Raw genomic sequence first — 17562 nt, 5'->3', positions numbered from 1 at the left:
CCCGACACGGGGTTTTTAGCTCTGTTTGCTCAGTTGCCATAAACCCTAAATTTCTTCCTCCTCTTCCGCGCGATCGATTCATGAGGCGCTGGCTCGCTTCGCCCTACTGCCGTGGCCACAGCAGGAGCATCTCGACATGCCGGGCGGTCGTGCTGCCGCGATTCGGCGGCCCCGAGGTCTTGGAGCTGCGCAAGGATGTGCCCGTGCCGCATTTGGAGGCCGAGGAAGTGCTTGTCCGCACGGTCGCCGCCGGCGTGAATCCTCTGGATATCAAGGTAAGAAACGATCGAGCGTGTAGCAATCTCCACCAGAAATTTATCTAACTACTGTTTGTTTGTCACAGATGAGAGAAGGATACGGGAGGTCTCTTTTCCAGCCTCTTCTTCCAATCGTTCTGGGAAGAGATGTGAGTGGAGAGATTGTGGCCATCGGCAATGGAGTGAAGCGGCTCCACGTAGGCCAGCATGTCTTTGGAGCGCTTCATCCGACTGCTGTGCGAGGTACTTACAGTGACTACGCGATACTCCAAGAGGAACAGCTTGCCCTCAAGCCAAAGTCACTCACTCATGTGGTATGTGATGTTTTTTTTTTTTTTTTTTTTTCCTTTTGCTGGTTTCTTGCTGTTTCTTCGCGAAGTTTGGTTCCATGCTTCGCTGTTCCGTTTTCTAGCTGTTTCTTCGTGTTAGCGTTGTTTTTCTCCTTGCTTTGTTGACTTTGCACTTGTTTGCTTTGTCGACTAAACGCTGCTGTGTCTATGTGCCAGGAAGCAGCTGCCATTCCCTTTGCCGCACTGACTGCGTGGCGAGCACTGTGGAGCACTGCCAGAATGAAGAGCGGGTAAACGTTCTGCGTGTAGCATGAATGAGAGAGCAGAGGTTTTATCATTTCGTTGTGATATGGCTGTTGCAGTTGCAATCTTAGACTTTGGGGTGCAGGCAGAAGGTGCTGATCATGGGCGGGGGAGGCGCGGTCGGCTTAGCAGCCATTCAGCTCGCTCGAGCTGCTGGCTGCTCGGTGGCTGCCACTTGTGGCAAACGAAGTTGTAGTCGCGTCGGGGAAGCTGGCGCCGAGCTTATCGTGGACTACACTTCCGAGGTATAATCCACCTTTACTACAAAGCTTTCGAATAACGTCTACGCTTCCAGAACACAAGAGAGCAACTTACCTGGCGATTCGATGCTGTACTTGACACAATCGGTGTGGAGACCACAGAAGCACTTGGAGTTAACGTGCTGAAGCGTGGTGGTCACTACATGACGCTGCAGGTGAATCTCTTTTTAGATTATAGCCTCCTCGTGCTCAAACGAAGCACTCGTCGCAGGGAGAAGCGGTGAAACTGGCAGACAAATACGGCCTCATTGTTGGAGGCGGCATTGCGACAGCGACGCTCTTGCGGAAGCGAATGCAGTACACTCAGTCGCATGGCATTGGTAAAGCTTGATCTCTCCTCAGCATACGTTTTAACATTCGAGCCTGCGCAGACTACTCTTGGATAATCATGAGGACGGATGCCGAAGGCCTGGAACAAATAGCTCGGCTTGCGAAAGAAGGACGCCTCAAGATCCCAGTCGGAGAAACTTTCAGTTTGGATGAAGCCGCGAAAGCTCAAACGGCGAGAGAAAACAAGGATTCACAGGGCAAAGTGGTGCTCCAAGTCCAGCAGGAGTAAGCAAAGGATTTTTCCAAATAATGCACTTACACAAGGTAAATTGTTTTGTTCTCTACCTTGTCAGAGCTCTAAAATCTCTTCATGTGTTTTTTTTCTTGATCAGAGTAGTCGACTCCGACGCTCAGCCCCAGCAGTTTGTACATTTTGTCCAGAGTTTACGTATAGAGAGCTCTCGTCGTCCAGGTTCTTTGCAAATAAATCCATCTTCCAGAAATCGCCAACGCTTCCTTTCAGTTAAAAGTCAAGCTGTTTCTCTAGAGATTCTCTTCTGGAGAAGTTAAAAGTGGCTTTTTCCAGGACTTTGTCAAGCTGTTTCTCGAGAGATTCTCCTCCAGAGTTCCTGGAAGAGTTAATAGTGGAGTTTTCCAGGACTTTGTCGAGCTGTTTCTCGAGAGATTCTCCTCCAGAGTTACGTTTGTCTCCTCCAGAGTCCCGGGAAAAACGTTTGTCTCCTCCAGAGTTTCTGGAGAAAGATTGTCAGCTTGCTCGATCGATCCTCCTCCCTCACCTCCGGCCAATGGAAACTCAAAGCTAGTCTCATTCTCTTTGTCGCCACTGCCATCCCTGGAGGAGCTCCTGTCCAGGGTGGAGGAGCTCAGCCAGCGGACGGACGCCATGGCAGGCCTCAAAGTCAAACAATCGTTCCCATCGATCGTGGTGAGAATGGCCGTTGGCCTGGTCTTGCGCCGATCTCTGAAACGCCCCACTGCCAGGCCCATCACGGGGCTCCCGTAAACCACTTCGCTGGAAGAAATCGATCGGCTAGACGAAGCGGTAGAATCCCTGCTCGCAGCCCCCAATTTCATCCTCCTCCGCTTGGATCCAGTCTCTGGCAGCGGCATTTCGGGCGATGTCGATTGCTGGAGGGGCGGCGTGACGGGATTTGGCTGTGCGTCATTTGCAGCGGCCACGAATTTCTTACCCGGAGTGATTGCGCGCCTGGCGCCGCACGACGCCGTTGGGGCCCTCCTCTTCATAGCCAAAATATAATTTTTTCAAAGCCCTAGATCCCAGATTTTAGGGTTCTTCCAAGAGGTCGTCTGACGCGATGGAGAACGACGAGGAGAAGCTGGATTTCCAGGATGAGAAGGAGCCGCGCGATCACTTCAAGCTTGCCTACATCAGCTTCTTCATCCTTGGCGCCGGATTCCTCCTCCCGTGGAACGCCTTCATCACAGCGGTGGATTATTTCGATTTCCTTTACCCTGGCACGCACATCGATCGGGTATTCTCGATCTTCTACATGTTCCCGGCCCTCCTGCTGCTGCTCTACCTCACATTCAAGGCCGGCGCCATCGAGCCGCGGATCCGGATCAATCTGGGCCTTGTCCTTTTCCTCCTCATGATGCTCATCGTTCCAATCATGGACGAGAGCGTGAGCAAGCCGTCCAGCGCCACGCATTACATCACAATCGCTGCTACTGGAGTCACGGGGCTCGCCGATGCCCTCGTCCAGGGCAGCCTTGTGGGATCGGCGGGGGAGCTACCGGAGCGCTACATGCAAGCGCTCGTTGCCGGCACTGCTGCGTCGGGTAAGTCTGCCATAGTGTTCGCTAGATCGTTGTCACTCTACTGTTTGAGATTTGCGTCTAGTCCTTTCTTTCTTCTATCTATTCTTCTATGCATTCTTGTTTTGCTCTTTTGTTTCATCACTATTCTTCTGTCTGAGATTTGTGTCTTTCTTCTTCCTTTACTTCGATCTATGCTTCTATTCATTCTCCTTGTGTGACTGTGTTTTACGATTTCTTCTTTGCAACTTGCTTCACACTCTCACAAGTTATCGCAAACAGGTGTTCTAGTTTCGTTCCTGCGAGTCGTGACCAAGGCCGCATTGCCTTCCACACCCGACGGCCTTCGCAGCAGTGCGAACGTCTACTTCATCACTACCGTCATCTTCATGGTGATCTGCCTCGTCTCCTACAACCTTGTCACCACTCTTCCCGTCATCCGCTACCACCTCAAGAAGAACTCCACCAAAGTAGCACGGCAAGAGGAAGACTCGGACTCACTTCTCCTAGCCGATTCCACACCTCATCGACGAGTGAGCTTCCATCGGGTTTGGAGCCAGAACAAAGGACTGCTGCTGTCTCTCGCTCTCGTCTACCTCATCACACTCTCGATCTTTCCCGGCTCCCTCACCGAGGACGTCCACTCGGCGGCTCTGGGCGACTGGTTCCCGGTTCTCATCATCGCTTGCTACAACGTTTGCGACCTCCTCGGGAAGTCGATCACGGCGGTCTACCTCATCGACGACCCGAAAGCCATCGTTGGTGGCTGCATCGCGAGGCTGATCTTCTTCCCAGTGTTTTTCGTCTGTCTCCATGGACCCAGGATACTTGGCACCGAGGTTCCGGTGTTCTTGGTGTCAGCGCTGCTGGGGATCACAAATGGATACTACACGAGCGCGATCATGATCAAGGCACCAAAGCTCGTGCCCGTGGAGGAGTCCGAGACGACTGGGATCTTACTGGTTGTGTTCCTCGTGGCCGGACTCTCCCTTGGCTCTATAGTAGGATGGGTTTGGGTGCTATGATTTGTATGTACATTATTTCTCAATACAATGCACAACGTTGATTCTCCAAATATAATTTCCAGTGATCAAAGATGAATAAGGAGAACAATAGGAATGCGGTGAGCGTGGATCGAACACGCGGCCTTCAGATCTTCAGTCTGACGCTCTCCCAACTGAGCTATCCCCGCTTATAATTACTTCATTACGTTGGTAGTTAATGAATTTTCAATTGACTAAGATTCAACCTTTGGCGTGAGCTAGTCTTGTTTGACAATGTCCTCGAGCGCATCACTCAAGGACGCTACGGTGTCATCAACTTGCTCCGGCTCGTTGATCCAATGGCCGTCTTGATCCGCGCCCTCCTACTCCTTCCCCGCAACGCTCATCCACATCCCGGTCAGGATGTCACGGGCCTGCTTTCCCAGAACCAACTCGATCCCCATCCTGGTCAGCAGATCACGGGCCTGCTTTCCCAGATCCAACTCGATCAGGTTGTCATCCGTACCGTGGCCCAAGAACACCGGCGTGGCCCGCAAACTCGTAAACGAATCGCCCAAATCCTCAACCTCTAGACCGAGCTCGCCTCGCAAGAACTCGGACACGCGCTTGATTGCGATCGGCCTCGGGTCCGCGTCCTCCCCTTGATCATGATCGGCCAGAACCTCTTCAATCTTGTCAGCGAAGGGAAGCCATCCACTGGCGCCCACAAACGCTCCCAGCCTGTGTCGCCCACAGACTAGCGCGTGCAAGGCCGTTGCTTGCCCCTGACTGATCCCGCCCAGCACCACCTTGCTCGCGCTCCCGACGCGATCGATCTCCTCCTCGATCACGCGCAGCAGGAAGTCGACCGACTGGCGCAGGCCCTCGACCTGGAGGTGCTGCTTATAGCCTATATCGCACAGCGATGGCGCGTCAAACCACGAAGACGCTCGACCAGCGGGGGCGCGCGCTCGGGAACACCCAGCGCACGCCCGGGAAGCGCTGGAAGAGGTTGGCGCTGCCCGAGCCCAGCGTCTCCTCCAGCTCCTCGGCGAGCTCGCTGCCACTGCTTCCACGCCCGTGGAGAAGGATGACCGTGTGCCTGTGCTCGGCGGTAGCGTCGCGAACGAATGGCGCCGGATAGCTCATGTCCGAAGCCCTAATTATCCTTTGGTCAACGCACATCCATTTAAGCTTAACAGAAAAGGTCTTAAAGCATATTCAGGAATATTTACTAACGGAATTCTCGTTCAAATGGCTTGAATATTCGGTCACTGCCAGTATTGCCTCCGTGCCTTGAGCTCGTCCAAAGCGCCTGGAACCAGCCGGATGAATCCTCGTTTAGCGAGGGTGTGGAGCGCCTCCTCAATCTAAGCCTGGCAATTCCACGTCTCGCTCTCGTTATCCACAGGCTCTCCTTGGATGGTCGCCACAGCCATCTCGTGATGGATTGCATCGATCTCCCCGCACTCCAGAGCCTCCAGAAGCCTCGCCGATCGATCCGGTCGCTTGTAGACGGGCTGAGCAACGTAGTAGCCTCGGTTGCCACAATCGTCTTCAATCTGAAGGATCGTGGGATTCCCTTGGGCATCTTGGAGCCAGATTGCCCAGTGGTCGCGCTCGTCGAGTGTGGTGTATATGGCAACGAAGACCCGAGTTACCTCGTGATCGGCCTGGTACACAGTGCGAAACTATCAGGGCTGCTAGAAAGAAATCATACCATACTAGCGTTGTGATCATCGAGAGTTTACCTGGTGGTGGGCAGCCGCTTTCGATCCTGCAACAAAGGTGCGGTCACAATGAGCGCCAGAGACACCGAAAGAGACCGCATTTTCGTCGAGCCGCATAGCGCTTGGCTGCTTCTCCTCCGGATCCACGGCGGCATCGTCGTGTGCATTGGGCGGAGGTCCCTGCTCCTCGGAAGGAGCTTTCTTCTCCCGCGGCCAGCAGCAGCACCATGGAGTCATGGTTTCCCTGCGGCAAAGGAAGACTAGAACTTGCCATCGCTTGCAAAAGCACAGTTCTTTCACCTCGAAAAACTAAAGAGCCGAGCTCGCGATCACCCGCATTCGATCGAAATATCCTCGCCCTGTCACGGTATCGCGCACGGTCTCGCCCCAGCGTTGCCCTAGCCTCTACACAGAGCTTTGGACAATGCAAGAGCTACTATAAATCTTCGCAACAACGAAGGAAGGAAGAAAGCCTGACAGCCGTCCACGTGTAGCCAAATTTGATCGTCGATAGTTAGGGCAAAGTCACGGGGCTTCTTCGGCAAGCGAGGGCAAGGCGATCGCGATGGAATGTAAGCAGGGGCAGCAATGAGATTGATCGGACTTTTATTGTGGCAGAAGATTGGCGGGGTAGCATAATCGAAGTAATCCGCTACGCCATCCAGTAAGTGTTTTCTAGTTTCTATTTTCTTGCATTTCTGGGGATGCCACATTCGTGTTTTCATTATCATATCCATTGACATAGATCTATCTGTCCATAGTACATGCATTTTTAACTTCCATATGTTTTCCATATGTCTTCTATGCTCCAAGAGGAACAGCTTGTCCTCAACTCACTCATGTGGTATGTGCCTTTTTTCTTTCTTTCCTTTGTTCGTTTCTCTGCGTTCCAAGTATCTCGTGTTTCGTTGTTCCGTTTTCTTCTTGCTGTTTCTTTCTCGTTCTTTCCAACTTCTTCTTGCTTGTTTCACTTTGCACTTGTTTGTCTCGTCAAAACTAAGCACTGCTGTGTCTTTGTTCCAGGAAGCAGCTGCCATTCCCTTTGCCGCAGCACTGCCAGAATGAAGAGCGAGTAAACGTTCTGCGTGTACCATGAATGAGAGAGCAGAGGTTTTTTGTCTGTGATATGGTTGTTGCAGTCGCAATCTTAGACTTTGGATGCAGGCAGAAGGTGCTGATAATGGGCTGGGAGGGGCGGTGGGCTTTAGCGGTCATTCAGCTCGCTCTAGCTACTGGCTGCTCGGTTGCTGCCACTTGTGGCAAACGAAGTTGCAGTCCCGCCGAGGAATCTGGCGCTGAGGAACTACAAGCTATGGACGTGTCCTCGGACTTTCCGAGGTACCATCCACCGTTAGTACAAACCTTTCGAAAAACTTCTACGTTCCAGAACACAACTTACCTGGTGATTCGATGCTGTGCTTGACACAATTGGTGTGCAGGCCACGGAAGCACTTGGAGTAAAGCTCTTGAAGCACTAGATGACGCTACAGGTAAACGCTTACACTCTCTCCTTAGATAATGTCTTGTGCTCAAACGAAGCACTCGTCGCAGGGAGAAGCGGTGAAACTGGCAGACAAATACGGCCTCATTGTTGGAGGCGGCATTGCGACAGCGACGCTCTTGCGGAAGCGAATGCAGTACACTCAGTCGCATGGCATTGGTAAAGCTTGATCTCTCCTCAGCATACGTTTTAACATTGGAGCCTGCGCAGACTACTCTTGGTTAATCATGAGGACGGATGCCGAAGGCCTGGAACAAATAGCTCGGCTTGCGAAAGAGGTACGACGCGTCAAGATCCCAGTCGGAGAAGCTTTCTGCTTGGATGAATTCGAAAGCTCACACGGAGAGAGCAGGCAAAGTGGTTCTCCAAGTAAGCAAATAACTTTTGGCAAATTAAATTGTTTTGTTCTCTACCTTGTCAAAGAGCTAAAATCTCTCCTTTTTGTTCTTGATCAGAGTAGCCGACTCCGACACTCAGTCCACATTTTGTCCAGTGTTTACATATACAACACTGCAAATAAATCTTTCCTGCAGAAACGCTTCGCAAACACTTCCTTTCAGTCAAAACTGGAGTTTTCAGGACTTTGTCAAGCTGTTTCACCGTCCAGCGCATTACAATCGCTGCTACTGGGCTCGCCGATGCTGTCGTCCAGGGCAGCCTGGTGATCGGCGGGGGACCTCAGCGCTACATGCAAGCGCTCGTTGCCGACACTGCTGGGTAACTCTATCGATCTAGATCGTTTTGTTTCATCGCCATTCTTTGCCATGCTCGCTAGATCGTTTTCACTCTACTGTTTGAAATTTGCATCTAGTCCTTTGTTTCTTCGATCTATTCTTCTAGTCATTCTTGTTTCGCTTGGCTTTGCTTTTGTTTCATCGCCATTCTTTGTCATAGGATTCGCTAGATCGTTTTCACTCTACTGTTTGAGATTTGTGTCTTTCTTCTTCCTTGTTACTTCGATCTATTCTTCTATTCATTCTTGTTCGAGTGGCCTTGTGTGACTGTGTTTTAGGATTTCTTCTTTGCAACCTCTTCGTTTGAGCTCATTCATCCGCATTCTCACAAGTTCATCATTTTTCTTTAACAGCAGGAGTTCTAGTGCGAGTCGTGACCAAGGCCGCATTGCGTTCCAAATCCGACGGCCTTCGCAGCAGCGCCAACGTCTTCTTCATCACCTGCAGTGATCTGCCTCGTCACCACTCTTCCCATCCAGGAGGAACTTCACCAAATTCCACGCCTCAACGCTGAGTGAGCTTCTCCATCGAGTTTGGAGGCAGAACAAAAGACCGCTGCTGTCCCTCGCTCTCGTCTACCTCGTCACACCTCGATTTTTCCTCACTGAGGACGTCCACTCGGCAGCTCTGGGCGACTGGTTCCCGGTTCTCATAATCGCTTGCCGGGAAGTCGATCACGGCAGTCTACCTCATCGACGACCCGAGAGCCATCGTTGATTTTCTTCCCAGTGTTTTTCGTCTATCTCAAGGACCCAGGATACTTTTCCAATGTCAGCTGACACTGGTTGTTATTGCTATTTAAAATCCCCCCAAATTTGGTGGAAATCATTTAAACTTCATACCGGAACGAGCTAAAAATGGCAGTAGTTATTATTAGGTATTTTGAATTGATTGTAGAGTGAAAATGATGCACAATTCAATCCAAAGTGTCTATAGAAACTTCATCCTTCTCTTGTTGACAAAAATATGTTTTGCTTGATCAAGATGGTAGCATTGGATCATAAATAATTTCAAACAATGAGTGAGGGATGAATTAAATAATGTCCAAAAAGCATGATAACTGAAATGCATCAAAAGTATGATGTTTTTTATTTTGTTGCTCAGAGAGGAAAAGAGAAGAGAAATTCAAGACATGATACAGTTTACTTATATGGAAATTTTCTTTTCAAGCAATTTAGATAACCATGAAAGTTTTACTTTTAAAAGCCTATTTATCCTATATGGTGTTAATTTCATTAGTTCTGTGCATTGTAAACTTTTGAGCAATCTTGATACACATTTAAAGTCGAAATACATAAGATGCATGCTTGTTTGAATGTTGAACACTTATTATTCCCTCTTGCATTTGGCACAATTAATGTTGAAAATAATGATACTTGAATTTAGTCCTTCCAACATTTCAAAATGTTGAGCACATTCAATGCAAAGTTATCAATTGATTTTTTCAGCACCAATTAAAATGTGATGAAGCATATGGCAAAAGTGGTGTAACTAAAGTTAGTGAACAATGCGGAAAAACTTTTTTATGATGTGATTTCTCAAGCTCGTTACTATATTATTATGCCCTTGAATCCTAGTATATTCAAAATATAGACATAAGACTACACTCATGTGGTGAACATATTAGCATGGTATTAGTTATGCTTTGAATTTTAAAAAAATAGATTGCCTTATGCATATATAACTAATGAAATCTTATGGAGGAAGAAGCTTATGCTAACATGTATTATTTGTTTAATTTGTATTGCAAAATATATATGGGTGTGTTTTATCCTATTGATGTTGAACATTTGCAAATATATGGTATGCTGGTGCCATAGATTTCTATCTAGAAAGGAATTGTATTTATACTAAATTCTTAAGAAAGATATAAAATAATTTCATTGTGGGGTGGTTGATATGGTCATAATTGATGCCTATTCATGACATTAATTTAAAGTTTTTAAACTTATTATGAATTTCTTATTGATATTTTGCATTATCTAAAACTTTTTTTATTCAAAATTCAAAAAGTTGAAATTTTAAAACTTCGAATGTGCATATTTGTAAATATAAAAACGTTGAGGGGTTTTTATGCAATTGTTTTTAAAAAATATTAAATTTTCAAATAAAATGTAAAAAATAATATTTCATCATTAAACATAATAGAATAACACCAATTTTGTATTTTTTACGTGAGCATGGATCAAACACACTTCAATCTAACACTCTCCCAATTGATCTATCCCTACTTAATTAAATTTTTTATTATGATTGTGCCAAATATTTCTAAGATCACTTTTCTAACCCTAGCCTTAAGAAAATACTTAACTCAGTTCACAATTGCCACAATTTTTCTTCATATTGTGAAAGATCTCTTCATTCATTCATTCATAGATTATTTATAAAGTCTTATAATGCTTCAGTAGCCAACTCAAATGAAATGATGTCTATGCAGTTCTAATAGTGATTTGATGAATCATTGTACCCTTTCAAGAAATTTGAATGCTGCTAAGTAGCTTAGAAAAAAAAATCATTTAATTATACTCCTAAAACGCTAATGGTTTTTAAGGGGCAGACTGTGCAAATAGTATATGAATGAATGAATGTGAAGAAAACTACCAAACTTCTATTGAAGTAAGGTCCACTCTGATTCCCTCTCTAATTTATAATTATATCCCCTAGTGATTCTTTGTTGAGTGTCATTTGGTTCTCTAGCTGCCCATTCTTACTCATTCTCCAAGTTGCTCACTACTCACCTCCAACTGGCTAACATAACAATCTTACTTGTAATACTCCCCCTTAAGTAAAACTTTTAAGATTGCTCTGAATTTAGAGATCTTTTTCTTAAAACACTATGTTAAAATATCTATAACCATATCATTAGCAGGTATGTAATCTAAAATTACCTGTCTATGGATGATTTGAATAAGGTAGAAAGGTGCTATGAAGCACTAGATTTGAGCCAATATAATGGCAAAGGTATTATCATTGTAAATTTGGGTGGGTATCCCTTGTTCCACAACTAAGTCCACTAAAAGCTTAGTCCAAATTGTCTCTTTTGTAGCAGATGCTATAGCTATATACTCTGTTTCACATGTAACTTATAACTCTTTCATACATTCTTCCATACATTCTGAAACACCATTCTAAAATAGATTTTTTAATGTCTTTGTCTCGTATGTAAATTTGCATTAGCAAATCCAGTTAGTAATGTTCCCTATGAGCTTATACTCCCTGAGTATTTTATTCTCTATATTGGAGTTTCATGAAGGTATTTGAAAATATTTATAGTTACAAACTGAATGTATTGGCTTACAAATAATACAACTATTGCAAAATTAGGACTTGATATTGTCGATAAGTACAAGAAGTTTCTCACCATATTCCTAAATGGCTTACTTTCCATTTTTTTTCTCTCCCCCTCATCCCAAAGCCTCATTTGAGCACATGGTATATGGTTGAGGGATGTACTTGCTGGTGTATGAACTATATATTTCAAGCTTCCAACAAAATAATAATCAATTAATTTCATTGTAAATTTTTATTGATGGAGAAATATTAATTTTTTTCCTCTATCTCTTACAAATTGTAAACTATGACAATATAAGATCTCTCCAAGACCAGTCATTTTAAATCTTTATGATAAAGTAGATTTAATTTGTTTAAAACTCTTTTTTTGCTCCAATATAGGTCATCTATAATGGTCAGCTATCCATGAGTGTGTCCACTTTAAGGGTTTTTGGTGCTTGGTAGTCATCACTGAATATTCTAGTTTATTCTTATAAAATATAAATTATTATTTAATAATTTTAAAATTTAAATCTATGAATTTATTTAAAATCTATACAATTATAAAAATCAGAAATTTTTCAAGTTTATCATCTCTTTTTTTATAAGATCAATCTAGTTAAGAGGACCACCTTCTATGCTTTTTCATCTTTTTACCCAGCCACATGAGAATGTGGATGCTATAGATGAGAGCTATGTAATTAACACTATTAATCATGTCACACACCACCCCTATAATAAATATTAGATGTCACTAGAAAAGTTGATTTGGTTCTCAACACATTTAGGCTTAAGCATCTAAATGTAAATCCCTTTGCAAAGTGGTGGCTCTACATTAGATTAAAGTGGTATCCTCCTGCTGCTACTAATGTGTATGAGAAACCCCTAATTGAATTGCTAAGCATTGGTTGCATAAATAACTTGTATTAGCTAATCAATTCAATCACAATCCTTTTTTTGTCAAAGGGCCACAACAATAGGGTGGGCAACATCACACATTTGGCCACCAAATACTTTTTAAGAAGTGCATATTAAAAAAAAAAAAAAAAAGCCACCATAAGTTAAGTGTAAATAATTAAAAAGAATGACTTAAAAAATGATTCATAAAGGCTCAAATATAAAAAGAAAGAACCCATGAACAAAAAGTGCACCCCCTTTTTCAATCAAAGCATCATTAGATTTATATAGTACTAAACTAAATGACCTCTCAGGAAGTTTGAAATTTAAAAGCTTTTATTTGGTATTAGAGAAGTCTTATGTCTGACTCTATTGGTTAGTTAAGGGAATCACATCATATATTGATATTGATATTTGGTAAGTTTAGTTTGCCTCCGACTAAGCTTGACTTAAAGGATAGGGTGTTAAGAGAGTGGAGTTTTAAGAAGAGATGTGGCTCTTAGCTTCCATTCATGAGGATGTAAACTTGCAGGGAAGCATGATAAATCATAAACAACAAAAGAGAATAATTTGAAAAACGATCCATAATGATTCAAATATAAAAGGAAAGGGTTTTTTAAAAAAAATGCACCTTCTTTTCCAATCAATTAAAGATTATAGGATACTTGGGTTAAATAACCTTGGGTTTGTATAGTACTATGCTGGGTAACCTCTTGGGAAGTCTAAATTCAAGAATTTACAATAAAACTATTTAGTCTCAAATGTTGCTTTTTTAGTTTTGGTTGAAAAAAGCTATCCTACATCATTTTTTTCTTGTGCCAAGGGGCATTTGAGTAAATAAGCACTTTCGAAACAAAAAAAATAAGACCAAATGGTTTGAGGACCAAGCTGATAAATAAGAATTCAAACTGCCTCAAACTAAAATGGTCTTATGGATTAGTGAGCATCACAATCTAGGACTTTATGATTTAGCTAGAGGCAAGTATTTTTGCCTAGCGGATTTGTTGAGGTGGCTACATAATAAGAGATTGCTAATCTAGGCAATAGGAGTGGAGTTATTTAGAGGCTTGGCTATTTAGTTGCTCTAAAGAGATGGTTAAGAGGTTGAGCAAAGTAGCGAGTTGGCTGGGGCCAACTTCTTTTTCTTCATGTTATTATTTATAATCAAGTCAAAGTGTGGGCATTTCTACTTTTGCTGAGACAATAGTTATGTGATTGGTGATCTTGATCTATAGCATGCCTTTCAAATAACTAGATACACAAATCATACATTTTTGTGATCAAATGCAAAAAGCTACTTTGTTATTAATATATTTAAATCTTATAAGGTATATACAAGTATATTCTCTTTTTTAGAATATATAAAGAATATTTAGTGATGTGGCTAGGCAGAAAAAAGGAAACCCCACTATCCTTAAAAGGGAAACCTTTACTATCCATTATCTATAAATCCCAAAGATCATGTATAGTCTTATGGTATGTTCTTGGTGATTGACCTCTTTTGACTTACATATCAAATGCTCTTTTCTTGGCACTTCAAATCCTTGTGGTTGTACCATATAAACTTCCCTCTAATTCCCTGTGTAATAAAATGCATTTTTCATATCTATAGCATTTTCTAAACCTCTAGCTGCACCCTCAGCTAAAAATGCTCTTAAATGGGATTAAATTTGGGGTTAAATGTCTTTGAGTGAATAGTATTAAAAATTTAAATTCAAGGAGTTTACATGTTACTTCAAAGTCAAAAGAGGAGGAAAGTGTTATTCTACCATGAAAATGAATGAAAAGAAGAAAAAAAAAAGAGAAGATATTCAAAAGTTATAAGGAAAATGAGATATACATAATGCAAAAGCTAGATCTAAACATAATATATATTTTATGCACTTACATTGTTGAAGGTGAGGGGCAACTTGAATTATCATTGAGGAGTGATTGGATTTGTATAAAATATAGAAATGTGTATATTCCATTAGCCCAAAAACCCTAACTGATATATAAAAGTGAATGGTTTTGATTGAACTCAATCTAATGGTTATTAAAATATGGCATTGTAACTGCACACTTCATAAAAAAATCAACCTTGGAAGGTATGCTACATCTCAAAGGTAGACCAAATGTCTCTTGTATGCAACCTCCAGTGCCAAATCCACAACAGTGGGAGCAGTAGCAAGTTAGTTGCTTTTCCATACAAGATTGATATGTAAAATAAAATTTTTTCCAATTTGCCTAGATTGTGTAGAATACAGAAATATGTATATTCCATTAGCCCAAAATCCCTATCTAATGTATATGAACTGTACACTTCATCCAAAAATAGAAATCCATGCCTTTCGCACTGGATGTTGGCAGCATGGTGAAGATGAACGCGAGTGGCACCTCTGCGCGTTTTGCTCCTTGTGGATCTCATGTGTCGCCAGCAGATGTGAAGATGGGAAGGATGCTGGTTGGGCATGACTGGCCGCAGGGAGTGCTTAGCATTGCCAAGTCGCGCACCGTGCCCAAGCTTGTGGCCGACGCGGACCAGTTCCTCGCTGCCTCAGCCGATGGCAGCTTCGGTCGAGGGATCCGATTCTACCTGGGCTTCAAAGAGTACGTGGGGAGGGGACAGCTCCTGGCACTCTTGTTCGAGAGAGTGAAGAGCACTGGTGGTGCTAGCAGCAGCAGTGGCGGTGGCGGTGGTGTGAGGATTGTATTGAGGGATGCAGTGAGCTTTGGGACCGCAGACCTGGAGAGCAGCAGCGTTGATATTGGTTGCAGAGCGAGGGGGATCGCTGCGGGGTGTGGGGCTTGGCGATGGTGCATGTGACAGGGTGGGGATTCCAGCGTTCCAGCTGAAGCTGGCTATGGACATGGTCATGGATGACGAGCCTGCTCCTGCTTGCTTCCCTGCCGATGGTGTGTGCATCGATCTGTGTTACATCCAGTCCCTTATGCTCCGAAACGACGGGAGGAGCTTGCACTTCGAAGTTGACACAGGTCTTTGCCGTGGATGCCATCACTGCAAAGAATCCCATTGAATCTGGTCGGATGCTCTTTTGTTTTCATCCATTTTCTTTTAAATATTTGTTTGCAGTCTAAGAACGGGTTTATTCCTGAATATGCCTTTAGAGAAAAAGTATATTTGTTTAGCTTATGGGCTTATTCCAGAATATTCTTGCAGAGATATTTGACGCGAAGAACCCTAGAGCGTCAAACAGACGGGGATTCGCGCGGCGCTGGACAAGGATGCGGTATCCAAGCATCCAAGCAGCAGCAGCAGCAGCAATGCAGGTTTGCGCTGATCTTCCACTCAGCTCGGGCAGGGCCGGGATATAGCGATGCTGGATCAGGCGGGATTCTCAGTGGAACAACCAAAATGCCGCCGGAGGCAACGGCCAGCAGCCGCAATCGCTGGAGAAGCGGTGCTGGCTCGCAGCAGATTTGGAAACCGCAGAGCACTGGTTGGATGGAACAACCAACGAGTGGAACCAAAGTACGTCGAGTGGCGGTTCTTCGTGGAGCAGCGCTGCCAATGCTGTGATTGTTGTCACAAACACCACTACTCCCGCTGCTCCCGCTCTAACACTACCGCTGGAATTCAACTCTTCCGTAACCACGAGCTACAGGGAGTACTGCTTCAAGTTCACTCTGGGGTACTACGGCGCACTGTCACTGCCGCCACCTCTTCCACGGCGATCGAGTCTCCAGCGATCGGGGGCCTCGTTTTCGTGACGAAGACGGCTGGCCAAGTACAAGCCGTCGGACGAGAGCTTCTCGTGCGGCTTGACGGCTCTTCGTTTAGCAAATACGGCAGCGGGAAGACGTGGCCAGATCCAAACTACAAGCGCGCCGTGACAACTTTGCCTCCTCAGCAAAGGAAGTGGCAAGATACTGTGGCCGCTTCCACAGGATCGAGTGGTTTCCACAGGATCAACTTTTGCCTCCTCAGGGTCAGCGGCCGTTTGCTTCTTCTTCCTTGGCTGGAACATCTTCTGCTGCTGTTGGATTCTCCACCTCGGTTGGTCTTGGTTCTTCCTCCACTCTAGGTGCGTTTACTTCCTTGACTTGTCAACTGGCATTGTCACAACTTTGTTGTGGTGTAGCTGCTTTCTCGGCCTCGTCTGGCGTTGCTTCCTCTCATCTGCTTGTCTTGGCCCTCACGACAAAAGTGGTTTTCAATCGGACAGTGAAAGAGAACCTCAAATAAAATGTTATATAAGGTGTCGCAATCGTAGCAACCCCATATGATTTTCCAATGTGTTATGTTTAAATTGATGTATAGTTTACCCATGTGGTAAATTTTGGTATCAAAATGAAACATCACCATGATGTGATGAGCGTGGATCGAACACTCTCGACCTTCAGATTCAGTCTGACCCTCGCTATCCCCTGGATGTATCTGGTAAAAACGCTTTTCACATTTAGTTTACACTTCAGAATCACATTGTCTCAGTAGTAATCAGAGGGCGATCTTGAAGTCCAGAATATGAGACCACTGCAATCGAGAAGAAAGTTTTCTAAAAACTTAAGGCAGGAGATGAAAAATCGTGTTTGATTACCTCACGAGTACCAAGAAGCATTGCAACACTCCAGCCACGCCCGTCCACGCGCTAGGACCAGTCGGAAGCAAAGAATCCTGGATGAGAATTCCAACGGATCCAGCCAATGACACAAACGAAACAACGTAGGCGATGAACAGCCATGCCCTCGATCTGCCAAAACATAGCAATTGGTTACCTTCATATCTAGACGTCCAACTCAAGCTCGAGAGATCGATAGAAATCACACAAAACAAAGCTAAGAGATAGAAATCACGCAAAGTACCTGCAGCTCTCATCATCGTAGGGAGAGTAATCCTGAAGCTCCTCTCGTCTCACGCAATTGAACATGAGCGCAGCGAGCGACGCGCAGATCCCTGCCAGAGGAAGAGAAGGACAAATTCGAGCACCACAGAAAGAGCCAGAGCTAGCTGCGGACCTGGCAAATACTGTACAAAGGGCACCGTGACATTGCTGCAAACGATGGCGTCCACCCAGAACCACCATCCCGCGCCAAACACTGCGCCGGCCAGCGACGGGCCCAGTGCGCTCCACACATCGCTCCTCATCGATCGATCGTAATTTGGGAAAGAACCCTACTTCGGGTCTAGAGCCCTAATCCTTCCATTATAGAATGTTCTGCTATTGCATACTCTTTTTTTCCACACTAGTTTTCTACTCTCGCCATGTACTTATAGAGCAACTCTACTTGCTCGTGGCATTCATCCTCTTCGTGCATAACAGTGGAAAAAA

At 44.8% G+C, this 17562-nt stretch overlaps 4 protein-coding genes and 1 non-coding gene across 6 annotated transcripts; 3 read left to right on the top strand and 2 right to left on the bottom strand.

The window, feature by feature from the left end:
• The first annotated feature begins 26 nt into the window (after positions 1–26).
• Positions 27–1883, top strand: LOC9645686 (reticulon-4-interacting protein 1 homolog, mitochondrial). Of its 2 annotated transcripts, none has more exons than XM_024674619.1 (8): positions 27–275; positions 344–571; positions 764–837; positions 936–1095; positions 1146–1265; positions 1322–1430; positions 1482–1704; positions 1778–1883. In XM_024674619.1, the coding sequence occupies exons 1-7, from the start codon at positions 81–83 to the stop codon at positions 1667–1669; spliced, it is 1074 nt and encodes a 357-aa protein (XP_024530387.1). In that variant the 5' UTR covers positions 27–80; the 3' UTR covers positions 1670–1704; positions 1778–1883. The 2 variants fall into 2 exon arrangements, with proteins under 2 accessions (XP_024530387.1, XP_024530385.1); XM_024674617.1 differs by having other exon boundaries at positions 1773–1883.
• An 802-nt stretch (positions 1884–2685) lies between these two features.
• LOC9645685 (equilibrative nucleotide transporter 1) lies at positions 2686–4252 on the top strand. The gene is made up of 2 exons (XM_002970065.2): positions 2686–3201; positions 3460–4252. The coding sequence occupies exons 1-2, from the start codon at positions 2718–2720 to the stop codon at positions 4200–4202; spliced, it is 1227 nt and encodes a 408-aa protein (XP_002970111.1). The 5' UTR covers positions 2686–2717; the 3' UTR covers positions 4203–4252.
• Positions 4253–4296: 44 nt separating this feature from the next.
• Positions 4297–4369, bottom strand: TRNAF-GAA. The gene has a single exon. It is a non-coding gene; the product is annotated as a tRNA-Phe (tRNA).
• Positions 4370–15506: 11137 nt separating this feature from the next.
• On the top strand, positions 15507–16514 carry LOC9645683. Its single transcript, XM_024675019.1, has 2 exons — positions 15507–16317; positions 16375–16514. The coding sequence occupies exon 1, from the start codon at positions 15610–15612 to the stop codon at positions 16315–16317; it is 708 nt and encodes a 235-aa protein (XP_024530787.1). The 5' UTR covers positions 15507–15609; the 3' UTR covers positions 16375–16514.
• Positions 16515–16667: 153 nt separating this feature from the next.
• On the bottom strand, positions 16668–17426 carry LOC9646283 (transmembrane protein 50 homolog). The gene is made up of 4 exons (XM_002969806.2): positions 17249–17426; positions 17096–17186; positions 16831–16983; positions 16668–16766 (listed from the first exon to the last, which is right to left on the bottom strand). The coding sequence occupies exons 1-4, from the start codon at positions 17376–17378 to the stop codon at positions 16721–16723; spliced, it is 420 nt and encodes a 139-aa protein (XP_002969852.1). The 5' UTR covers positions 17379–17426; the 3' UTR covers positions 16668–16720.
• Between the last annotated feature and the right edge of the window lie 136 nt (positions 17427–17562).

This window comes from Selaginella moellendorffii, unplaced genomic scaffold, assembly GCF_000143415.4.
Source record: "Selaginella moellendorffii unplaced genomic scaffold, v1.0 SELMOscaffold_13, whole genome shotgun sequence".
NCBI lineage: Eukaryota > Viridiplantae > Streptophyta > Lycopodiopsida > Selaginellales > Selaginellaceae > Selaginella > Selaginella moellendorffii.
Note: the sequence above shows the minus strand (reverse complement) of the source record. Positions and strands in the feature narration are given on the sequence as shown.

Excerpts from the sequence above, each read along its gene's own strand:
- LOC9645686 (XM_024674619.1), top strand. The coding sequence starts at position 81 with ATGAGGCGCTGGCTCGCTTCGCCCTACTGCCGTGGCCACAGCAGGAGC. Across the intron at positions 276-343 it reads TGAATCCTCTGGATATCAAG|ATGAGAGAAGGATACGGGAG; the intron begins GTAAGAAACGAT and ends TGTTTGTCACAG. Across the intron at positions 572-763 it reads CAAAGTCACTCACTCATGTG|GAAGCAGCTGCCATTCCCTT; the intron begins GTATGTGATGTT and ends TCTATGTGCCAG.
- LOC9645685 (XM_002970065.2), top strand. The coding sequence starts at position 2,718 with ATGGAGAACGACGAGGAGAAGCTGGATTTCCAGGATGAGAAGGAGCCG. Across the intron at positions 3,202-3,459 it reads TGCCGGCACTGCTGCGTCGG|GTGTTCTAGTTTCGTTCCTG; the intron begins GTAAGTCTGCCA and ends TATCGCAAACAG.
- LOC9645683 (XM_024675019.1), top strand. The coding sequence starts at position 15,610 with ATGCTGGATCAGGCGGGATTCTCAGTGGAACAACCAAAATGCCGCCGG.
- LOC9646283 (XM_002969806.2), bottom strand. The coding sequence starts at position 17,378 with ATGAGGAGCGATGTGTGGAGCGCACTGGGCCCGTCGCTGGCCGGCGCA. Across the intron at positions 17,187-17,248 it reads CTTTGTACAGTATTTGCCAG|GGATCTGCGCGTCGCTCGCT; the intron begins GTCCGCAGCTAG and ends TTCCTCTGGCAG. Across the intron at positions 16,984-17,095 it reads TACGATGATGAGAGCTGCAG|ATCGAGGGCATGGCTGTTCA; the intron begins GTACTTTGCGTG and ends ATGTTTTGGCAG.